A 17362-nucleotide genomic window follows, 5' to 3' on the forward strand; every position below is an offset into this window, starting at 1 on the left:
TTTTCTGACTAGCCATGCCCATGCCCACAATGTCATTTTGTTGCTAACAGTCAACCATTATGTGCTAGTCATACCCATAATTATTTAAGCATCCTTCACCTCTTTCAATATTCTGCTAGTTCTTATGACCAGCCTAGGCACGTCCATCCAGAGTCCACTGGAGCTGGGTGGCCAATAAATTTAAGTAAATGAATAAATCTTGATTAAACTTAACTGAGCCCATTTAGCTGTGAAATCAACGTGGCTGTCTAGTTTTATACATGAGCAAAACTGGGTCCCTCCCCACTTTATTCTTCAGCACAGATGGGGCTCTAGGAATGATGACAACTGGGTTCAATATATCTACATAACATGAGAACAGGAAAAACTACTATACAGTTTTAGTAGTGAGTCAACTCTACTAGGTCCTATGTCTCGCTCAAAATTAAACAGAGAGACAGAAGAGGGAGGGGGGAAGCCATAGCTCTTTCTTCAGTGAAATTAGTTTAAAGCCAAGGTCATGATCATAACTGGGTCAGAATTACCCTGCCAAGGTATACTTGACTCATTGACTCATGGGTTGAGGTTTAAAGGTGAGGGTCACCATGCAGTGGAAGAACAAATATTAGCTATTGATTTCAAAGTATATATTGAAAGGTAAATCTCTTTCAGAACCTTGCTCTCCCAGCAGAGCTCCAGTTGCTGTCTCCTCTGATTCCTCAAACATTTCCAACATGTCCCTTTTAATTTCCTTCTTAATTGGGACACAGATGCTTCATTTGGTGGTTGCCTCTCCACCTCTTTCCTTTCTTTTCCCATCATGCAATTCTTTGGTGGTAAAGGCTGCTGCAGAAGCGGCCCTTAACAAACTCAATGCAGATCGGAGAGAAGGCTACGTTCTTAGCCTCCAGCGCATTTTTAATGTCCATGAACTACCCCAGGTAAGATCTCTCTCTTCTACTGACTTTCTTCTTTTCTTCCACCTAGCACCACCCATTCTGGTGTCAAATTATGGTAGCGTTAATGTACCTGGGCAGGGAAAAAAAAAATCTAGAAAATCACTTGGTGGCACCCAAGAGATACAGGAAGCTATCATGCTATCCTTGAATCTACTGGTCATCCAGATTTTGCTAGCCTACATTTAGTAGCCCTAATAAAATGAGGGTAAGGGGAGAAGAGGAAGCCACTCCTACCCTCTCTATTGTGAGAGGAAAAATGCTAGTGGCCTAAAACTTATTTTAATATAGATATATGTTATTTAATAATAAATAACACATTTAATAATAAAAGCAAGGGCTAGCTTGAAGATGACCTTTGGGGCAATGACAGAAAATAAGTAAAACTTGCAAAACTAAGGAAACTCTTAAATAAGCAACTTGTTGATGGGAATAGATGTGACAGGGACAGAGGGAACAGGAAAGTGTGGTGAAATTAGCTCTGGGAATGTTATGAAAATCCTGAGAGTCATGATTGTGGTTTGCGTTTTAAAGGATAAAAAGGATTGCACCTAAGTGGTCGGGACCACTTGGTCAAGCTGTCTACCTGACAGCTCGGTCCAGCTGGTCCACATTGCAATGTGAATCTAAGTAAGTACCTTATATGCTTTTACTTGCTTGTTGAACTAACTTTTAATAAAGTTTTTAGAACTTTGAAGTAACTTGTTTTATGGTGTGTCTGTCTCCTGTGTTGTAACGTGGTTTTTCCGTGACACTATGCAGGGCCAGCTTTACCATTAGACAGAGTAAAGCAACTACTGTATATTCGGTGGCAGATCTTGATAACCCGGCCATTCCCCCTCCTTTTTTTTTTTAACAGGATAGGGCAATGCCCGTCCCAGACTTTCTAAGTTAACCTGCTGAGATCAGGTTTGGTAGTAATGGATACTCACCCATTGCTAGGATTAAAATAAGTATTTTTCCCCATGCGGCAAATCATCTGGAGTAAGCCCTGATTCTGTGGACACTGGTGCCCTTTATACGTCCTGGCATACAAGGTTCCAATTTGCTACAGTGTCTTTCTGCCCAACTTTCCAACTGAACAGGGCCTCTGGCCTATATATTACTTAAATATTCTCAGAGAGGTAGGTGATTGGTGTTTTAAATTCAGAGAGGGAAATTTAAACAAGGAAGAATTAAGAGAAAAAAGTGATTAAGGACCAACGCATTATACAACCTGTCCTGTAACCAGTTTCCATAGATGCAGTAGAGGGCTCAGATAGAGCCCTCTACTGCATCTATGGAAACTGGTTACAGGACAGGTTGTATAATGCGTTGGTCCTTAATCACTTTTAAATGATTTTAAATTAAAATAAGATTAATCCAGTGGTGTCTACAAGTTCTCTCTCCCCTCATCAGAACTTCAGTAGCAGCACTTCAGTATCCCACCGGAGCTCCAAACCTTTGTGGCCTGTGTGCAATATTGTCAAGAATATAAAAAAGACTTCATTCTTGCATCACACTATGCTTGCATTACTTGGACCCACTGGCCCTGTTCAGAGAAGCTGCTGGATTTATCTGAAAACACAATGGGTTTCTTGACATCGGTAAAAACGGGCTGACCTCTTGCCTTTTTCTGAGAGTTGCTTTGAAGGTTAATTTATTTCCACGCAGTTTGCTTAAGGTGATTGATACCCTGCCTTGCCTTTTCAAGAGTTTTCCTTTGTTTGTCGGTAGCAGATCGGTGGTTCTCTTTTCTACCTCACTATGGATGTGTTAGAAACTGAATGCCACGTCCTGAGCAGGAAGTTGTCGAAAGACTGCAACGTTAGACATGCACACGAGACAGTAAGTAATTGATCTATTTAGTTAAAAGAATTACCAACGGGGATTGGAAGAAAGGCAAAACTGGGTTTTGAACCGGTTGATAAAGGAGGCTGAGGGAGTCACTCCACCCACCTGCCATGTCGTAACAAACCTCTCTCTTCAGAATAGCCTTGACAACTTCTCCAATCTTGCCACTGGTTTCCTTAGCAGGTGTGTGCATGTTCACAATAATTCCCTGCAGCGAGATGCCATTTCAAATCGATGGCATTGCACACATGGCATCATAGTACCAGAAGGGCCAGGGAGACCACCGAGTCCAACCCCCACTCAGTGCAGGAATCCAGGGGAAATCATCCCTGACAGACGGCTCTCGGGCCACCTGGTAAATGTATTCAGGGAGAGGGAGCGCATCTTTTCCATTGGTAGACCAGGTCCACAGCGCTTACTCCTGGAAAGTGTTTCCTAATATGCAATCTGAGGCTGCCCTCCCACAACTTAAACCAGTTCTTCCATGTCATGCACTCTGGAACGAGAGGAGGCAGTTCTTGACCTTCTTCTAAGTGACACCCTTTTCAGTACTGAAGGCTGTCCTTCCCTCTTCCCCCAGTTTTTTGTCAAACAAAACATTCACATCTCCCTCAAGGTCTTAATTTCAGGTCTCCTGAGTGATCTTCTTGCCCTTTGCTGAACTTTTCCCACTGCTCTGAATCCTCCTAAAAGGATGGTCAAGTTCTTTCTCATCCCAGTTAATACTCTTGGCCTTTGGCCTTTAAAGTTTGATCTGAGGCAGGGAGTAGATCAGGGGGAACTGAGACCAAGACAGTTCAGAGACAATAAGAATAAACAACACATCAGGACAACAAGCCAAATTCAATCTTTCAAAATTACAACACAGTGGGTGTAGTTTACTTTCCACACAAGCAGGCAAAGACTTGGAGAAACTGATAGATGCTCCTCCAACCCTCCTCATCTTCCATCTGACCTAAGGGGTCTGCCAGACCCATCATTTATGCACGAGTGCTTCCTAATAGCTCCAAATACGTTCTGCAGTGCAAAAAAGACAGTGGGGTTGTACAAAATCTCAGTAAGAAATGTAGGAGCTATAAAGATGTGGAAAATTTGACTCTCCTCATTTTGGAAGGAAAGTAAACTTGCATCTAACATGTGGAAAAGGTACAGCTTTTGATTATGTATCAGGGAATCATTGATAAAAGTAATGGGTGGCGCTAACACAAATTAACTTCTATTGTTTCAGGTCTATGGCCAATGCAAAGCAAAAATTCATTTCAACAGGAATTCCAATCATTCACACTTGTACAGTTATGACTGTGTTTTACAACCACGTATGTATTTTCTATGTTTGCCTGCATGTAGGTTTGCAAGAAAAATCTATCTGAGTACATATACCTCCCAATTGCAGTTTTACAGATTTGTCAATAGAAATTAGAAAGATAATTGCAAAAAGACCAAAACTGACAGTTTAAACAGTTGTTTCTTCAAGGTGTCATAAGCTAAATCTCTCCGTTTCAGTTTGTTCTATTTTTCAACCACTGTTTGGCCCAGTTTCCTTTTCTATATATTTTCCTTGCAAATGTATGCATTTTTCACACACTTCCTTGTCTGTGCACTTTCTGGCAGCATTTTTTTCTTAGTATAAAATATTATTTTCTACTAAATATATTGATCTGGTACACACTCAACCTTAATACCTACATTTCCGAGCAAATTTTGGGATTGCAAACTACACCATAAAACTAAAAAAAAAAAAAATGGAATTGATTTTTCTTCTCCCAGTCAGGCCCAAATGACTGTGTCCAATTCATAATGCATTCATTATAGAATTGAGGGAGCCACTGTTGATCTCTAAAAGCCAGCAAGGTCTGTTGCTTAAAACTTAAAAGAGGTATGTTAACTATGACATGTTGTTTCACACTGAAGATTTTGCTTTCTCATGTCATATTGTAACTTCCTAAAGAGGACTTTGCATGATTTGTTTATGTTTCAGTCCCATGAGAACCTAGGCAGGGAATTAGATGGAGTTGAGGATTCAAGCTTTACCAACATGGCTGACTATGCCAGCTAGAGAGTGAATTGTGTGAACTAGAAGTTGTTGCAAATATCCTTTGAACTTTAGATGAAGGGGCATCTCCTTCATTGCTGCTTTCAGGTGTTGATGGATCATGAAATAAAAGTTAATTCAGTCTTGGCATATTCATTCATCAGGTGTTACTACACTGTAGAATCCAATTCTACCATAAAAGAAAAAGTAATCCAGATTGAGTTTGTCTTAGGGGGTTCCTGTCTGATGCTGGTTGGTACAGGGAGGCAGAGAAGGTCTTGGGTAATGAAATGTCTACAAGCCAACAACCAAACTCAGAGAGCACCAGGGACTCCACAGTTCAACCCAGAGCTACAGATATTCTCTTCTATTGGAGAGAAGGTCTTTCTCTCCAGCCTTCAGATTTGTACCCCTCACAATGACATGCTTCACCGGTTTCATGCTGTTAGTGTTACGTCAGATTGCTAAACAACTGTGACCCTGTCTAGATACAGGTTTGAGAGAGAAGCTTAATTTTCAAGCTAACCCAAGCTTTCTGTATTTCGGTTCATTTAAATGTACAGGCTGAAATTCAGATGTATTGTCTCAGCTTTTTAAATGACACTGCTTTGTTTTTCTAAAGTTTCTAATTCTGCTATTACACGTGGTTGTCCTGATTGTCCAGTCCCTGGAAACCCTTCTGAAGCCACTTTTCAGGAGACAGCGGCAGAGAGCCTGGCCAAATTCAATGCTGAAAATAACCATATTCATTATTTTACCATTCTCAATGTCACCAGAGCAAGTTCACAGGTAAAGTTGAGGTCGAGTATTTTTCAGCAAGAAATTTGATGCTGTATCTTTGATTTGTATAGAGACTACTACAAAAGCCAGGGCTTGGGCCAAACTCAGAAATTAAATCCTCCCCCTCCTCCTCCTCTGAGAAGAGGGCAAGTGACTTCTGCATTATTGCTAAAGAAAAAGCCCAGAGACATTCACAAAGTCTGCAGGAATCAAAATTGACTTAAAGACGACTTTAATTTTTATCTGCCAGAGGGCTTCCCAGGAACATCAAGTTTCCCACATGGATGGGACTCTGATCTTTGGACAATGTTACATTCAATTTGATTACTGAATATTAGTGTTTGTTATTAATAAGAGAGTTTGACAATGTCCTACCAGTTGAGAATTATCTAGAGCGCATCAGGTTGATAAAGATAGGGCACCTAAAATTATGAGGGGCACATCCTGCAGACAAGGTGACCCACTTTAATTCTTTATCTATGACTTTTTACAGTGGGTTGTTGGTCCTTCCAACTTTGTAGAATACACCATCCAGGAGACTTGCTGTCGCAAAAGTCCACCTGTGCCTGACATCACCAAATGCCCTCTCCTCCCGTCTGAAACTGCAGTAAGTATTCACACATCTTGCATAAAACCTATCTAGCCATTATGGCTCAATGCATTTCTCCTCAAGAACCACATTTTCTACTGCTCATGTCATGCCCTTTATTCATCAGTGTCTGCAGAACTCAGTAACTGTATTTATATAGCAGACTAGGGATTGGATAGTCTGTGGGAACTCAGCAGTTAACTTAGTTTGTTGTAGAAATCAAGCCACTCCATTATGCCATGCTATAACGTACTGGTTTGGCCCTAGCTTGTGGAATGCTGAATGCTCCTCCTCTCATATTAACAAGAGGTAGGTTTATTATACAAACAATACACCCCTAGTATATCAAGCATATTATATACAAATTTATCTATCTGTGCTTTATACTATATTTATAAGTGACAAGGACATCATTTACAATACTCCAGAAAGTTACAAATTTCCCTGTTCCACTGTGTTCTGAACAACTCACCTTTCTTAGCAGTAAAGGTAGTATAGCACAGTTCTTTCTCTAACTTTCTCCTTTAAGGACTGCAAATCCTAGTCCTTTACCCAGGGCTTAATTTTCTTTCAAGCAACACTTGGCTGTATATTTTTCCCATCCCCAAGTCCCCGCAGGGTGCAGTTGCTAGTGATTGATATCTTATTTTCAGTTGTTCCTAGGTCTCTCGGTCCTTATCAGTTTGTCAGGGTGGGAGGGAAACAATTACTCCCTACTGACTGGCTGTAGCTGGTCTGTATCTTTGGAAGGCTTGTAAGGCTGTTAGGCTCAGCTACTTTCACTCCAGCTGTGTCAGCTTCAGAGTCTTGTTGCTCAATCCAACAAACCATTGATACTCAGCTTTACCTCCTCTACACACAACTGGCTTCTTCAGCTCTCCAACCCCCTTTCTCGCTCCACCAACATTCATATCCTGTACCTTCATAGTTTCCCTTTTTATCATTCTGCACTACAGGTGAGGTCTACAGTCTCTTTAAGTCCCAGGGGACACAAAGCTATAAAAAAGGAAAACTCACAGTAAATCTCATTAGTTTGGACATAACTTCATATGTGAACACAGGGATTGGGTTTTGTTAACCTGAGTTTAGCATACTGTATGAAGCCATCTATTCTAAATGAAGAACAGCTGAGAGGCAGGTACTAATATTGTTGTTTGTTGTTCAGTCGTTAAGTCGTGTCCGACTCTTCATGACCCCATGAACCATATTGCGCCAGGCCTTCCTGTCCTTCACTGCCTCCCTGAGTTTGCTCAGTTTCATGCTCATTGCTTCAGTGATGCTATCTAACCATCTCATCCTCTGCTGTCCTCTTCTCCTTTTGCCTTCAATCTTTCCCAGCATCAGGGTCTTTTCCAAAGACTCCTCTCTTCGCATTAGGTGACCAAAGTATCTGAGCTTGAGCTTCATTATCAGTCCTTCCAATGAACAATCAGGGTTGATTTCCTTTAAGATTGACTGGTTTGACCTCCTAGCAGTCCAGGGGACTCTCAAGAGTCTTCTCCAGCACCACAGTTCAAAGGCATCAATTCTTCGGCGCTCAGCCTTCTTTATGGTCCAGCTCTCACAGCCATACATTACTACTGGAAAAACCATAGCTTTGACTATGCGGATCTTTGTCGGCAAGGTGACGTCTCTGCTTTTTAATATGCTATCTAGGCTTGCCATAGCTTTCCTCCCAAGGAGCAAGCGTCTTTTAATTTCATGGCTGCAATCTCCGTCTGCGGTGATCTTGGAGCCCAAATAAATGAAGTCTGTTACTGCTTCCATTTCTACTCCTTCTATTTGCCAGGAATTGATGGGTCCAGATGCCATCATCTTAGTTTTTTTAATGTTGAGTTTCAAGCCAGCTTTCGCACTCTCCTCTTTCACCCTCATCAAGAGGCTCTTTAGTTCTTCTTCACTTTCTGCCATTAGGGTGGTATTGTCTGCATATCTGAGGTTGTTGATGATTCTCCCTGCAATCTTAATTCCGGCTTGTGATTCTTCCAGCCTGGCATTTCTCATGATGTACTCTGCATATAGGTTAAATAAGCAGGGTGACAGTATACAGCCTTGTCGTACACCTTTCCCTATTTTGAACCAATCGGTTGTTCCATGACCGGTTCTAACTGTTGCTTCTTGGCCCGCATACAGATTTCTCAGGAGACAGGTAAGATGATCTGGTACCCCCATCTCTTTAAGAATTTGCCAGAGTTTGTTGTGATCCACACAATCAAAGGCTTTTGCATAGTCAATGAAGCAGAAGTAGATGTTTTTCTGGAACTCTCGTGCTTTCTCCATGATCCAGCGAATGTTGGCAATTTGATCTCTAGTTCCTCTGCCTCTTCGAAACCCAGCTTGTACATCCGGTAGTTCTCGGTTCATGTATTGCTGAAGCCTAGCTTGTAGGATTTTGAGCATAACCTTGCTAGCATGTGAAATGAGTGCAATTGTGCGATAGTTTGAGCATTCTTTGGCGTTGCCTTTCTTTGGAATTGGAACGTAAACTGACCTTTTCCAATCCCGTGGCCACTGTTGCGTTTTCCAAACTTGCTGGCATATTGAGTGCAGCACTTTAACACCATCGTCTTTTAGTATTTTAAATAACTCAGCTGGAATACTGTCATCTCCACTAGCTTTGTTGTTAGCAATGCTTCCTAAGCCCACTTGACTTCACTCTCTAGGATGTCTGGTTCAAGGTCAGTGATCACGCCAGCATGGACATCAGGGACATTAAGATCTTTCTTGTATAGTTCTTCTGTGTATTCTTGCCACCTCTTCTTAATCTCTTCTGCTTCTGTTAGGTCCCTGCCTTTTTTCTCCTTTATCATGCCCATCTTTGCACTAAACATTCCTTTGATATCTCCAATTTTCTTGAAGAGATCTCTAGTCTTCCCCATTCTATTATTTTCCTCAATTTCTTTGCATTGTTCATTTAAGAAGGCCTTCTTATCTCTCCTTGCTATTCTCTGGAAATCTGCATTCAATTGCATATCTTTCCCTTTCACCCTTGCTTTTCACATTCCTTCTTTCCACAGCTATTTGTAATGCCTCATCAGACAGCCATTTTGCTTTCTTGCATTTCTTTTTCCTTGGGATGGTTTTAGTTGCTGCCTCCTGTACAATGTTACGGACCTCCGTCCATAGTTCTTCAGGCACTCTGTCTACCAAATCTAATCCTCTAAATCTATTCATCACCTTCACTGTGTACTCACAAGGAATATGATCTAAGTCATACCTGAGTGGTCTAGTGGTTTTCCCTACATTCTTCAATTTAAGCCTAAATTTTGCAGTAAGAAGCTCATGATCTGAGCCACAGTCAGCTCCTGGTCTTGTTTTTGCTGTCTGTATAGAGCTTCTCCATCTTTGGCTGCAAAGTATATAATCAATCTGGTTTCGGTATTGACCATCTGGTGATGTCCATGTGTAGAGTCATCTCTTGTGTTGTTGGAAAAGAGTGTTTGCTATGACTAGCTTGTTCTCTTGACAGAACTCTATTAGCCTTTGCCCTGCTTCATTTTGTGCTCCAAGGCCAAACTTGCCTGTTATTCCGATTACTCCTTGACTTCCTACTTTAGCATTCCAATCCCCTATGATGAAAAGGACATCTTTTTTTGGTGCTAGTTCTAGAAGGTGTTGTAGGTCTTCATAGAAGCGGTCAACTTCAGCTTCTTCGGCATCAGTGGTTGGGGCATAGACTTGGATTACTGTGATGTTGAATGGTTTGCCTTGGATACGCACTGAGATCATTCTGTCATTTTTGAGGTTGTACCCCATTACTGCCTTTCCCACTCTCTTATTGACTATTGGAGTTGAAAGCAACTCCATTTCTTCTAAGGGTTTCTTGGCCACAGTAGTAGATATAATGGTCACCTGAATTAAATTCACCCATTCCCGTCCATTTCAATTCGCTGATTCCCAAGATGTCAACGTTCAATCTTGTCATCTCATGTTTGACCACATCCAGCCTGCCTTGGTTCATAGATCTTACATTCCAGGTACCTATACAATATTGTTCTTTACAGCATCGGACCTTCTTTTCGCTTCCAGATACATCCACAGCTGAACGTCCTTTCGGCTTTGGCCCAGCCGCTTCACTCTTTCTGGAGCTACTTGGAAATGCCCTCCACTCTTCCCCAGTAGCATATTGGACACCTTCCGACCTGAGGGGCTCATCTTCCGGTGTCATATCTTTTAGCCTTTTAACATTGTCCATGGGGTTTTCTTGGCAAGGATACTGGAGTGGGTTGCCATCTCCTTCTCCAGTGGACCACATTTTGTCAGAACTATCTGTCATGACCTGTCCGTCTTGGGTGGCCCTGCACGGTATACCTCATGGCTTCACTGAGTTACGCAAGCCCCTTCGCCATGACAAGGCAGTGATCCATGAAGGGGGGTACTAATATTAGCTACAATAAATCTATCTGAAAACAAACGGAAGAAATACTAATGATTCCACACCGAAGCAGCAGAAGAAGCTAACATCTAAAGCTACTTTCAGACCATGCTTTTATCATTTAACCAGATGACATATTCTACATGTCCACCTTCTGCAGATGGACAGGAAGCATAAAATCATAGGATTGGAATGGACTTTGGAGGTCTTCTGATCCAAACCCAGCCCAGAGCAGGAATCCTCTCATCATCCCAGAAAATTGGCTGTTCCATCCTTTAATGGTGGAGCACTAGGAAGAAGGCTGTTCCTCTTAGTTTGCATCTGAATTCAAACTTAGTATTTTTTTATTTTCCAATCCAATCTATGAACCATAAGGTTAATTATCAGTTTCCAAAATTTTGCAGGAGAATTCTCCAACCATCAGAAAGTACATAACAATAGGAATATAATCATTAAAATAATGAAATTCACATCTGGAACACCAAAAAGCATTTCCTATTCTGGAAGATCTACTTCCAGAAAACTATCAAAATATCAATAGAATGGTTGGTTCACTGCAGTCTGGAGGAAAAACAGAATATTTTGGTGTTCCCTAGAACATTGTTTCCAGTTTTGCACATAAGTAGATGGAAGCTGCCTTGTTAGAACACTCTTGTTCAACTTCTACTTGAAATTGCTGGGTGAGATCATCAGTCAGTTTGTGGTCCAGTATCATCAGTACAGTATGCTGATGATACCCAATTATACCTTTCAACCCCAGGCCAGCCAAGCAAAGCTGCTGAAGTGCCTGGAGGCTATGCAGGCCTGGATAGAAAGAAACTGACTCCAACTCAGTCCTATCAAGACTGAGTGGCTGTGGTTGTTGGGACTGCATAGCACTGGAGATCTTCCATCTTTACTCTTCAATGGGGCTGTACTTCAAGAATGGTGTGATATCTAGGAGCCCCTTTGGACTCACAGATGCTGCTCAAAGAGAAGGTAGCAGCCATGGCCAAGAGGGCTTTTGCACAGTTCCATCTAGGGTTCTGGTTGCATCCCTTCCTGAACTGGGCAGCCTTCTAAACAGTCATTCATAACCTTGTCACCTCATAGCTTGATTATTTCAATGCACTGTATATGGAACTGCTCTTGAAGTCCACTTAGAAGCTTCAACTGATTCAGAATGCAGCGGTGTGGGTAGTAATGGCCTTGCCTTGTTATACGACCAGGTTATTTGAGGGACCATCTATCTCCCATGGTTTCCGCCTGGTCGGTATGAGCTAACAGAATGGGCACATTCCAGGTATCTTCAATTAAACAGAGTCCACAACTGGGACCAAGAAAGCACATCTTCTCTATTGTGATGCCTGCCTTCTGGAATGAGATTCCCCCAACATCTGTGTGACTCCCACCTTGATGGCGTTCTGGAAGGCATTAAAGACCTGGCTGTTCCCTTGAGCTAGGGATCAGGCCTTGGGCTAGGGTACATGGAGCCCCTTATTTGCTGTGGGTTTGTCTGTTTGTGGGGTTTGTGTGTATATGTGCATGTGTATATACTTATGTGTGTGTCTGTGTAGGTGCACGTGTGTGTGTATGTATACATATATGTGTGTGTATGCGTGTGTGTGTATATTCCATGTTGTTTGGTTTGGTTCCCCATCTTGTTCCTCTTTACTATATATTTTATTTTCTTAATCTTGTTTTCTTATACTGCGAGCCACCCAGGGTCGGCCTGGAGTTGGGTGGTGCTGAAACTGGATAAATAAATAAAATAAAAATAAACAAAACTGATAAAAAGCATCACAGGAGAAGGAAATAGGAATATTCCTCAATATGAAAAGGAAGAAAATCTATTTTCTTCAAACTTATATATCAGTTTTATAACTCTTTAACAATTGCATCACATGGGCATCTACCCCAGATGCAACAATTGCTCTATACTGGGCACCTACCCCAGATTCTACAGCAAAAGAAATGGCTGAGGAAGAATTTAAGTTTCTAACAAGCATAGCACAAGAAACCATTATTTTGAGGAGGAGAAATAGCATACCAACTGTAGGGAGGAATGGAGATGGCCCTTTGATACAGAACATCTGAAGAACCATATCTCCTGCTGTCTCACTGCATATTAGAAATCTGGACAGGTTAAACTTTTTGGTTTTTGTTGATGAAAAGTTTCTCTTTTGCTCTAGGAGACAGGCCTATGTCAAGGCTCTGTGGTAAACAGTCAGATAGAAAATCGGAAATTTGTGACTGTAGAATGCAATTTCTTCCCGCGTCCGGTAAGTTCCTCAGACAACTATCATCTGCAGAAAATATTCACTCCTGGGTTGTGGAGCATAGTTTACTTTTTAAAACGCATTGACTGGACTTCACCCAACAAATCAATAGATTTCTCAGTTAAATAATAACTAAATAAATCACTAGTTAAGACCTGGCTTGATTAAGCAGGTAGAGGAAGAACTGTGTAACAAGATTATCGTCAGTTACTTTTATTTTGATGATCTTTATTATGTTTCAGTTTTGGATTCTGCCTAAAGTCTCTGGAGTGAGGCTTATAGCTCTTAAAATAAAATACAATAATGAAATAAAATAAAATAAAATAAAAACAATTGAACAATGCCCCCCCCCATACACAATTAAATAAGTACACAAACAAGTTCATGGGTAATTAAGATCTACCCATGAGGAGGCACAGTTAGAAAGGTCTTCCCTTCCTGCCCCATGCTGCATCCCAGAGAGCAGAAGTTATGAAGACCAACTGTCTTGAACATTTCACAAAATAAGTAAGCACAATCTATAGGCCAGAGATGGACAACCCCCTTAGCCACTGTTCTGTATTTTCTCTTATTAGTCACCAGTTACAGATGAACAGACTCCACAATCCAGGTCTGAACCTGGGCAGGAGGAACATCATGATGACAGTGAAAGACACAGAGATCACCATGAAGAGGACGGACACCATCATCAGCATTCCCGTCCGCACCATCACAAACATGGACATAAGCATGAACACCAGGAGCCACACCATCCTCACTCCTCAGATGACATCACTGAGACACTACCAGAGCAGAAGGAAACAGTAGGGCGGGTGATAGTCTATCCTTCTTCAAGGAAGCATGTCTCGCTCCACTACTTACCAGAAGCGCAGGAGCCAAATCCAACCTCTAACCCCAATCTTTCTTCTCTGGAACAGGAAGCCAGTACTCACTCAGCCAAGCCAGCCAGGCCAGCCCTGCCTCCCTTCCCCAGTGGGTTTTCAGAACCAGCTAAGTGTCCAGGAGACCTTCTAATAGAGATCCATGAACTTCAGCTGCCTTTAACCCCACAGGCCGCAACTTCCCAAACACTGAAAGCTTAATTCAGAGAAAACACAACAAAACTCTCCCCCCATGCAGGGGAAGGAAGGAAGGACGGACGGCTGGTTCTGCAGCTCTTTCATTACAAAAAACAACTGGCCATTTGGATGTAGACAGTATTGATGTATGTGGGTATACCAGAAAATCTCTCTGGTACCAAAGTTAACAACTAAACAAATCTTGGCAGTTGAGCTCTCTTTTCCTGTGTTTTTTTGGTCCAAATTAGGCATAGCAATGGCAGCCCAATTGTTATTCATGTATTCTCCTATATTTCCATAATTATGGAATTGAGAGAGAGTTCAGAATCAATATTTCCATTCGTATCAGGACTCACACCAGAATTGAAATTCTTCCTCAAAACCCGTTGCACTTTGGGTCTTCCCCATAGCAAGGATTTTAATTTTTTCCGTAAAAAGTGATGATAGAAGAGAATCAGTGGTAGCACATGTTGCAGTTGGCGTAGCCAATACGGCTTTTCAAACATTCCTGCAAAATATTAAAAGCCCCTTTTGCAACATTTTGTGCATTTAAGAGGGAACACTTAGGAAGTTCAACAAATTATGTGGCATTTATAGAACTTTATTACCAACAAAAGACAATCTTCTGAAGTGTCTAAACATCATGATAACAAGAACCAACCTTCCTTCCTTCCTTCCTTCCTTCCTTCCTTCCTTCCTTCCTTCCTTCCTTCCTTCCTTCCTCAGAGACTACAAAGAATAGCAACTAGTTTTGTGCTCAAGGAAATTTTAAAAACATTCAATAAAAGAAACCATGTGGGATGACTGCCTTTGTAGTGGTTACTTCAGAAACCAGGTTTGTTTTTCCATTTTCACTTTTGAAGCAGAGGCACAACCTCTGCAGAGAACCCTGTGAGAATGAGAGGCATTCTTCCTGTTGTAAGGAGCAGAACAATTTAAGATCACCATTGTTTTGAACACTTCACAAAATAAATAAAATATATAGGCTGGCTATGGACAACTGATTTTTCTCTGGGTCTTTCAAACTTAGAGATTGGGAAAAAAGCTCCTGGAAATTGGGCAGTAGAAGTTATTTGATTCACACAAATCCAAACATTCCTATACTTTTGATGGAACGTATAGCTCTATCTTTTACCTGCACATTGCTCCATCTCTTTATTCTACCTAATAATACAGCAAAAGTAAACAAAATTACGTAGAGTTGTAAGGGGCCAGGGTTTGGATGCTGGCTGGGGAATTCTGGGAGTTGAAGTCCACACGTCTTAAAGTTGCCAAGTTTGAAAAACATTGATTTAAAGCACTGGTCCAACTCAGTGCTTGGTGTAGAAATCCTATTTAATGCATCCCAGAAGAAGATCCCTCTAAATATTACCTGAATACAGGTAGTCCCCAGGTAGTTTAAGAACGAATTCCATTCCTAAGGTCTGTCTTTAAGTCAAACTTCTTGTAAGCCGGAACAGTATTATTGTATAAGACTATATAAGTAGTATTGTGTAATTAACTCAAATCATTGTGTATTTAACTCAAATTTTGCCACAATAGGCTCCATTCTTAACTATGGATCATCCTTAAACCGGGCATTCTTAACCCGGGGACTACCTGTACATGCAGTGACGGAGACCCATGATCTTTTTGAACCATTGGTTCCCTAATTATGCCACAAGCACGCTCCATGAAGTGTTATGTGTCAGGTTCAGCCCAAGAACAGCGGGACAATCCAAAACAGTTTAGCTCCTTTATTAGCTTGCACCTAATAGACAGAATCTCACCAGACTAATTCTAATCCCCAACAACAGCAACTATAACCATGATGCCCTAGGGAGGGTCAACTTTCCCACACTCTGGCTGGGGGCTGTGCTACCCCTGGAATCTCTCTTCTCCGTCCCGGCAACCTTGAAGCTCCATTCCAGAATCCTCTCCGCTCATGCCTTCCATCACACTATGTTGCAGATTTGAACTTTGGGATCTTCTGCACCGATGCAATTTCATTCATTCACTCATTCATTCATTGAATATATATCCCCCCATCATAGACAGATTCTCAGGACCTCACAAAACAGAACAATGACATAAAAATATATAAGAAAAAAAAAACACTTGCAATCCAAAACACTACGTGGTGTTAACCTGTGTATGCCTGTGTATTGCTTGAGGAAGGAGGTTAAAGTTGAACTCATTGAACTTCCCACAGGAGGCCATCTTGGAGGGCCAGCCCAATGATTAAAAAACAAGGCCCCTGGGCTTCAGTCTACCTGACCTCCCGAGAATGTTCTCCCAGCACAATCAAAGCAGTTGGGAGAAATGCAGTCTGGAGCTAACCAAGTGCCAAACCCAAAGCACTTTCTCACAACCACCACCTTGTGATGGAGGCTGTGTTAAGAAAGGACGCCTAGCCCAAAGTCATCCAGTGACTCACCCCAGTTCAGGTCCAACACCCCCAACTGCACCATACTGGCTCATGATGTGCTAGTAAACCGGGAAAATAGAGAACACAGGGAGGGGGGAGGGGTATGCATGTGATACTTTCCCAGTTTATCTTCTCATCAATGGGTGCTTAGTGACTAGCCACACCTCCAATGTTGGCCATTTGGTAGCAAATCACATCCACAGTATCAGCCATTTTCTGACTAGTGTCCCCCCACAATTCTAGTCATTTTCTAGCTAACAATATCCATATTATCAGACATTTGGTGACTAACGATACCCATAGCATCCTTTCGTGTCTAGCCACACTCACAATTTTGTAGCAAACATATGAGCCATTTTCTGACTAGCCACACCCACAATCTCAGTGTAGCTAACAAGGTCAGCGTTTCAGCCATTTTATGACCCACCACATCATTTTCTGTGCTGGCAATGCTGGCTGCCAACCAACATGATAGCAAACTGGATGGCTGCCACAGACCAGCCATATAGGACTGCTGGTTCTTAAGGTCAGCTGTGGCAAGCGGATCTCAGTTAAACTTAGGAGAGCCCATTGAACTATGACGTTCATCTGGATATATATTTTTATACATAATGGACACGTGGGAAACCAGAACAAAATCAGTCCCCTCCACATTTTTTCTGCACTTAGCTGTTTAATCTCATTTTCCCACAGCTGATTCTACCTGATCCTCTATGCTCATGTTGGATGGGGCTCTGGGAACGATCAGAGCTCACGTGCATAATATGAGAATAGGAAAGACTACTATGGTTTTGGTGGTGAGTCAACTCTACTGGGTCCTACATCCGATTCATAATCCAAGACAAATACAGACCAGGAAGGAAGAACATAGTTTTCTGTGCAGTGACGTTAGCTTAAACCCAACAAGATGGTCATAGCTTGGTCAGAACTACCTTGCCAACGTATAGACTTCTAATCATTGACTCGGTGTTTATAATGTGTATGTTGAGGTTTAAAGGTGAGGGTCACCATGCAGATGAAGAACAAATATTAGCTATTGATTTCAAAGTATATATTGAAAGGTAAATCTCTTTCAGAACCTTGCTCTCCCAGCAG

The 17362-nt window shown here is 41.7% G+C and overlaps 1 protein-coding gene across 3 annotated transcripts; it reads left to right on the plus strand.

Annotated features, from left to right (window-relative positions):
* The first annotated feature begins 647 nt into the window (after positions 1–647).
* LOC103059107 (fetuin-B) lies at positions 648–14661 on the plus strand. Of its 3 annotated transcripts, none has more exons than XM_088132119.1 (7): positions 648–920; positions 2652–2762; positions 3997–4084; positions 5465–5589; positions 6074–6187; positions 12716–12805; positions 13378–14661. In XM_088132119.1, the coding sequence occupies exons 1-7, from the start codon at positions 714–716 to the stop codon at positions 13882–13884; spliced, it is 1242 nt and encodes a 413-aa protein (XP_087988245.1). In that variant the 5' UTR covers positions 648–713; the 3' UTR covers positions 13885–14661. The 3 variants fall into 3 exon arrangements, with proteins under 3 accessions (XP_087988245.1, XP_087988242.1, XP_087988243.1); XM_088132116.1 differs by having other exon boundaries at positions 649–920; positions 5423–5589; XM_088132117.1 differs by having other exon boundaries at positions 649–920; positions 2655–2762; positions 5423–5589.
* Positions 14662–17362: the final 2701 nt, after the last annotated feature.

This window comes from Python bivittatus, unplaced genomic scaffold, assembly GCF_059951505.1.
Source record: "Python bivittatus isolate LINGU-HERP-01145 unplaced genomic scaffold, Pbiv_v1 ctg000980_np1212, whole genome shotgun sequence".
Taxonomy (NCBI): Eukaryota; Metazoa; Chordata; class Lepidosauria; order Squamata; family Pythonidae; genus Python; species Python bivittatus.

What these genes read in the sequence shown, in the direction of transcription:
- LOC103059107 (XM_088132116.1), top strand. Translation starts at nt 714, where the DNA reads ATGTCCCTTTTAATTTCCTTCTTAATTGGGACACAGATGCTTCATTTG. An exon ending in ATGTCCATGAACTACCCCAG is followed by an intron (nt 921 to 2,651) that starts GTAAGATCTCTC and finishes GTTTGTCGGTAG; the next exon opens with CAGATCGGTGGTTCTCTTTT. An exon ending in TGACTGTGTTTTACAACCAC is followed by an intron (nt 4,085 to 5,422) that starts GTATGTATTTTC and finishes GTTTTTCTAAAG; the next exon opens with TTTCTAATTCTGCTATTACA.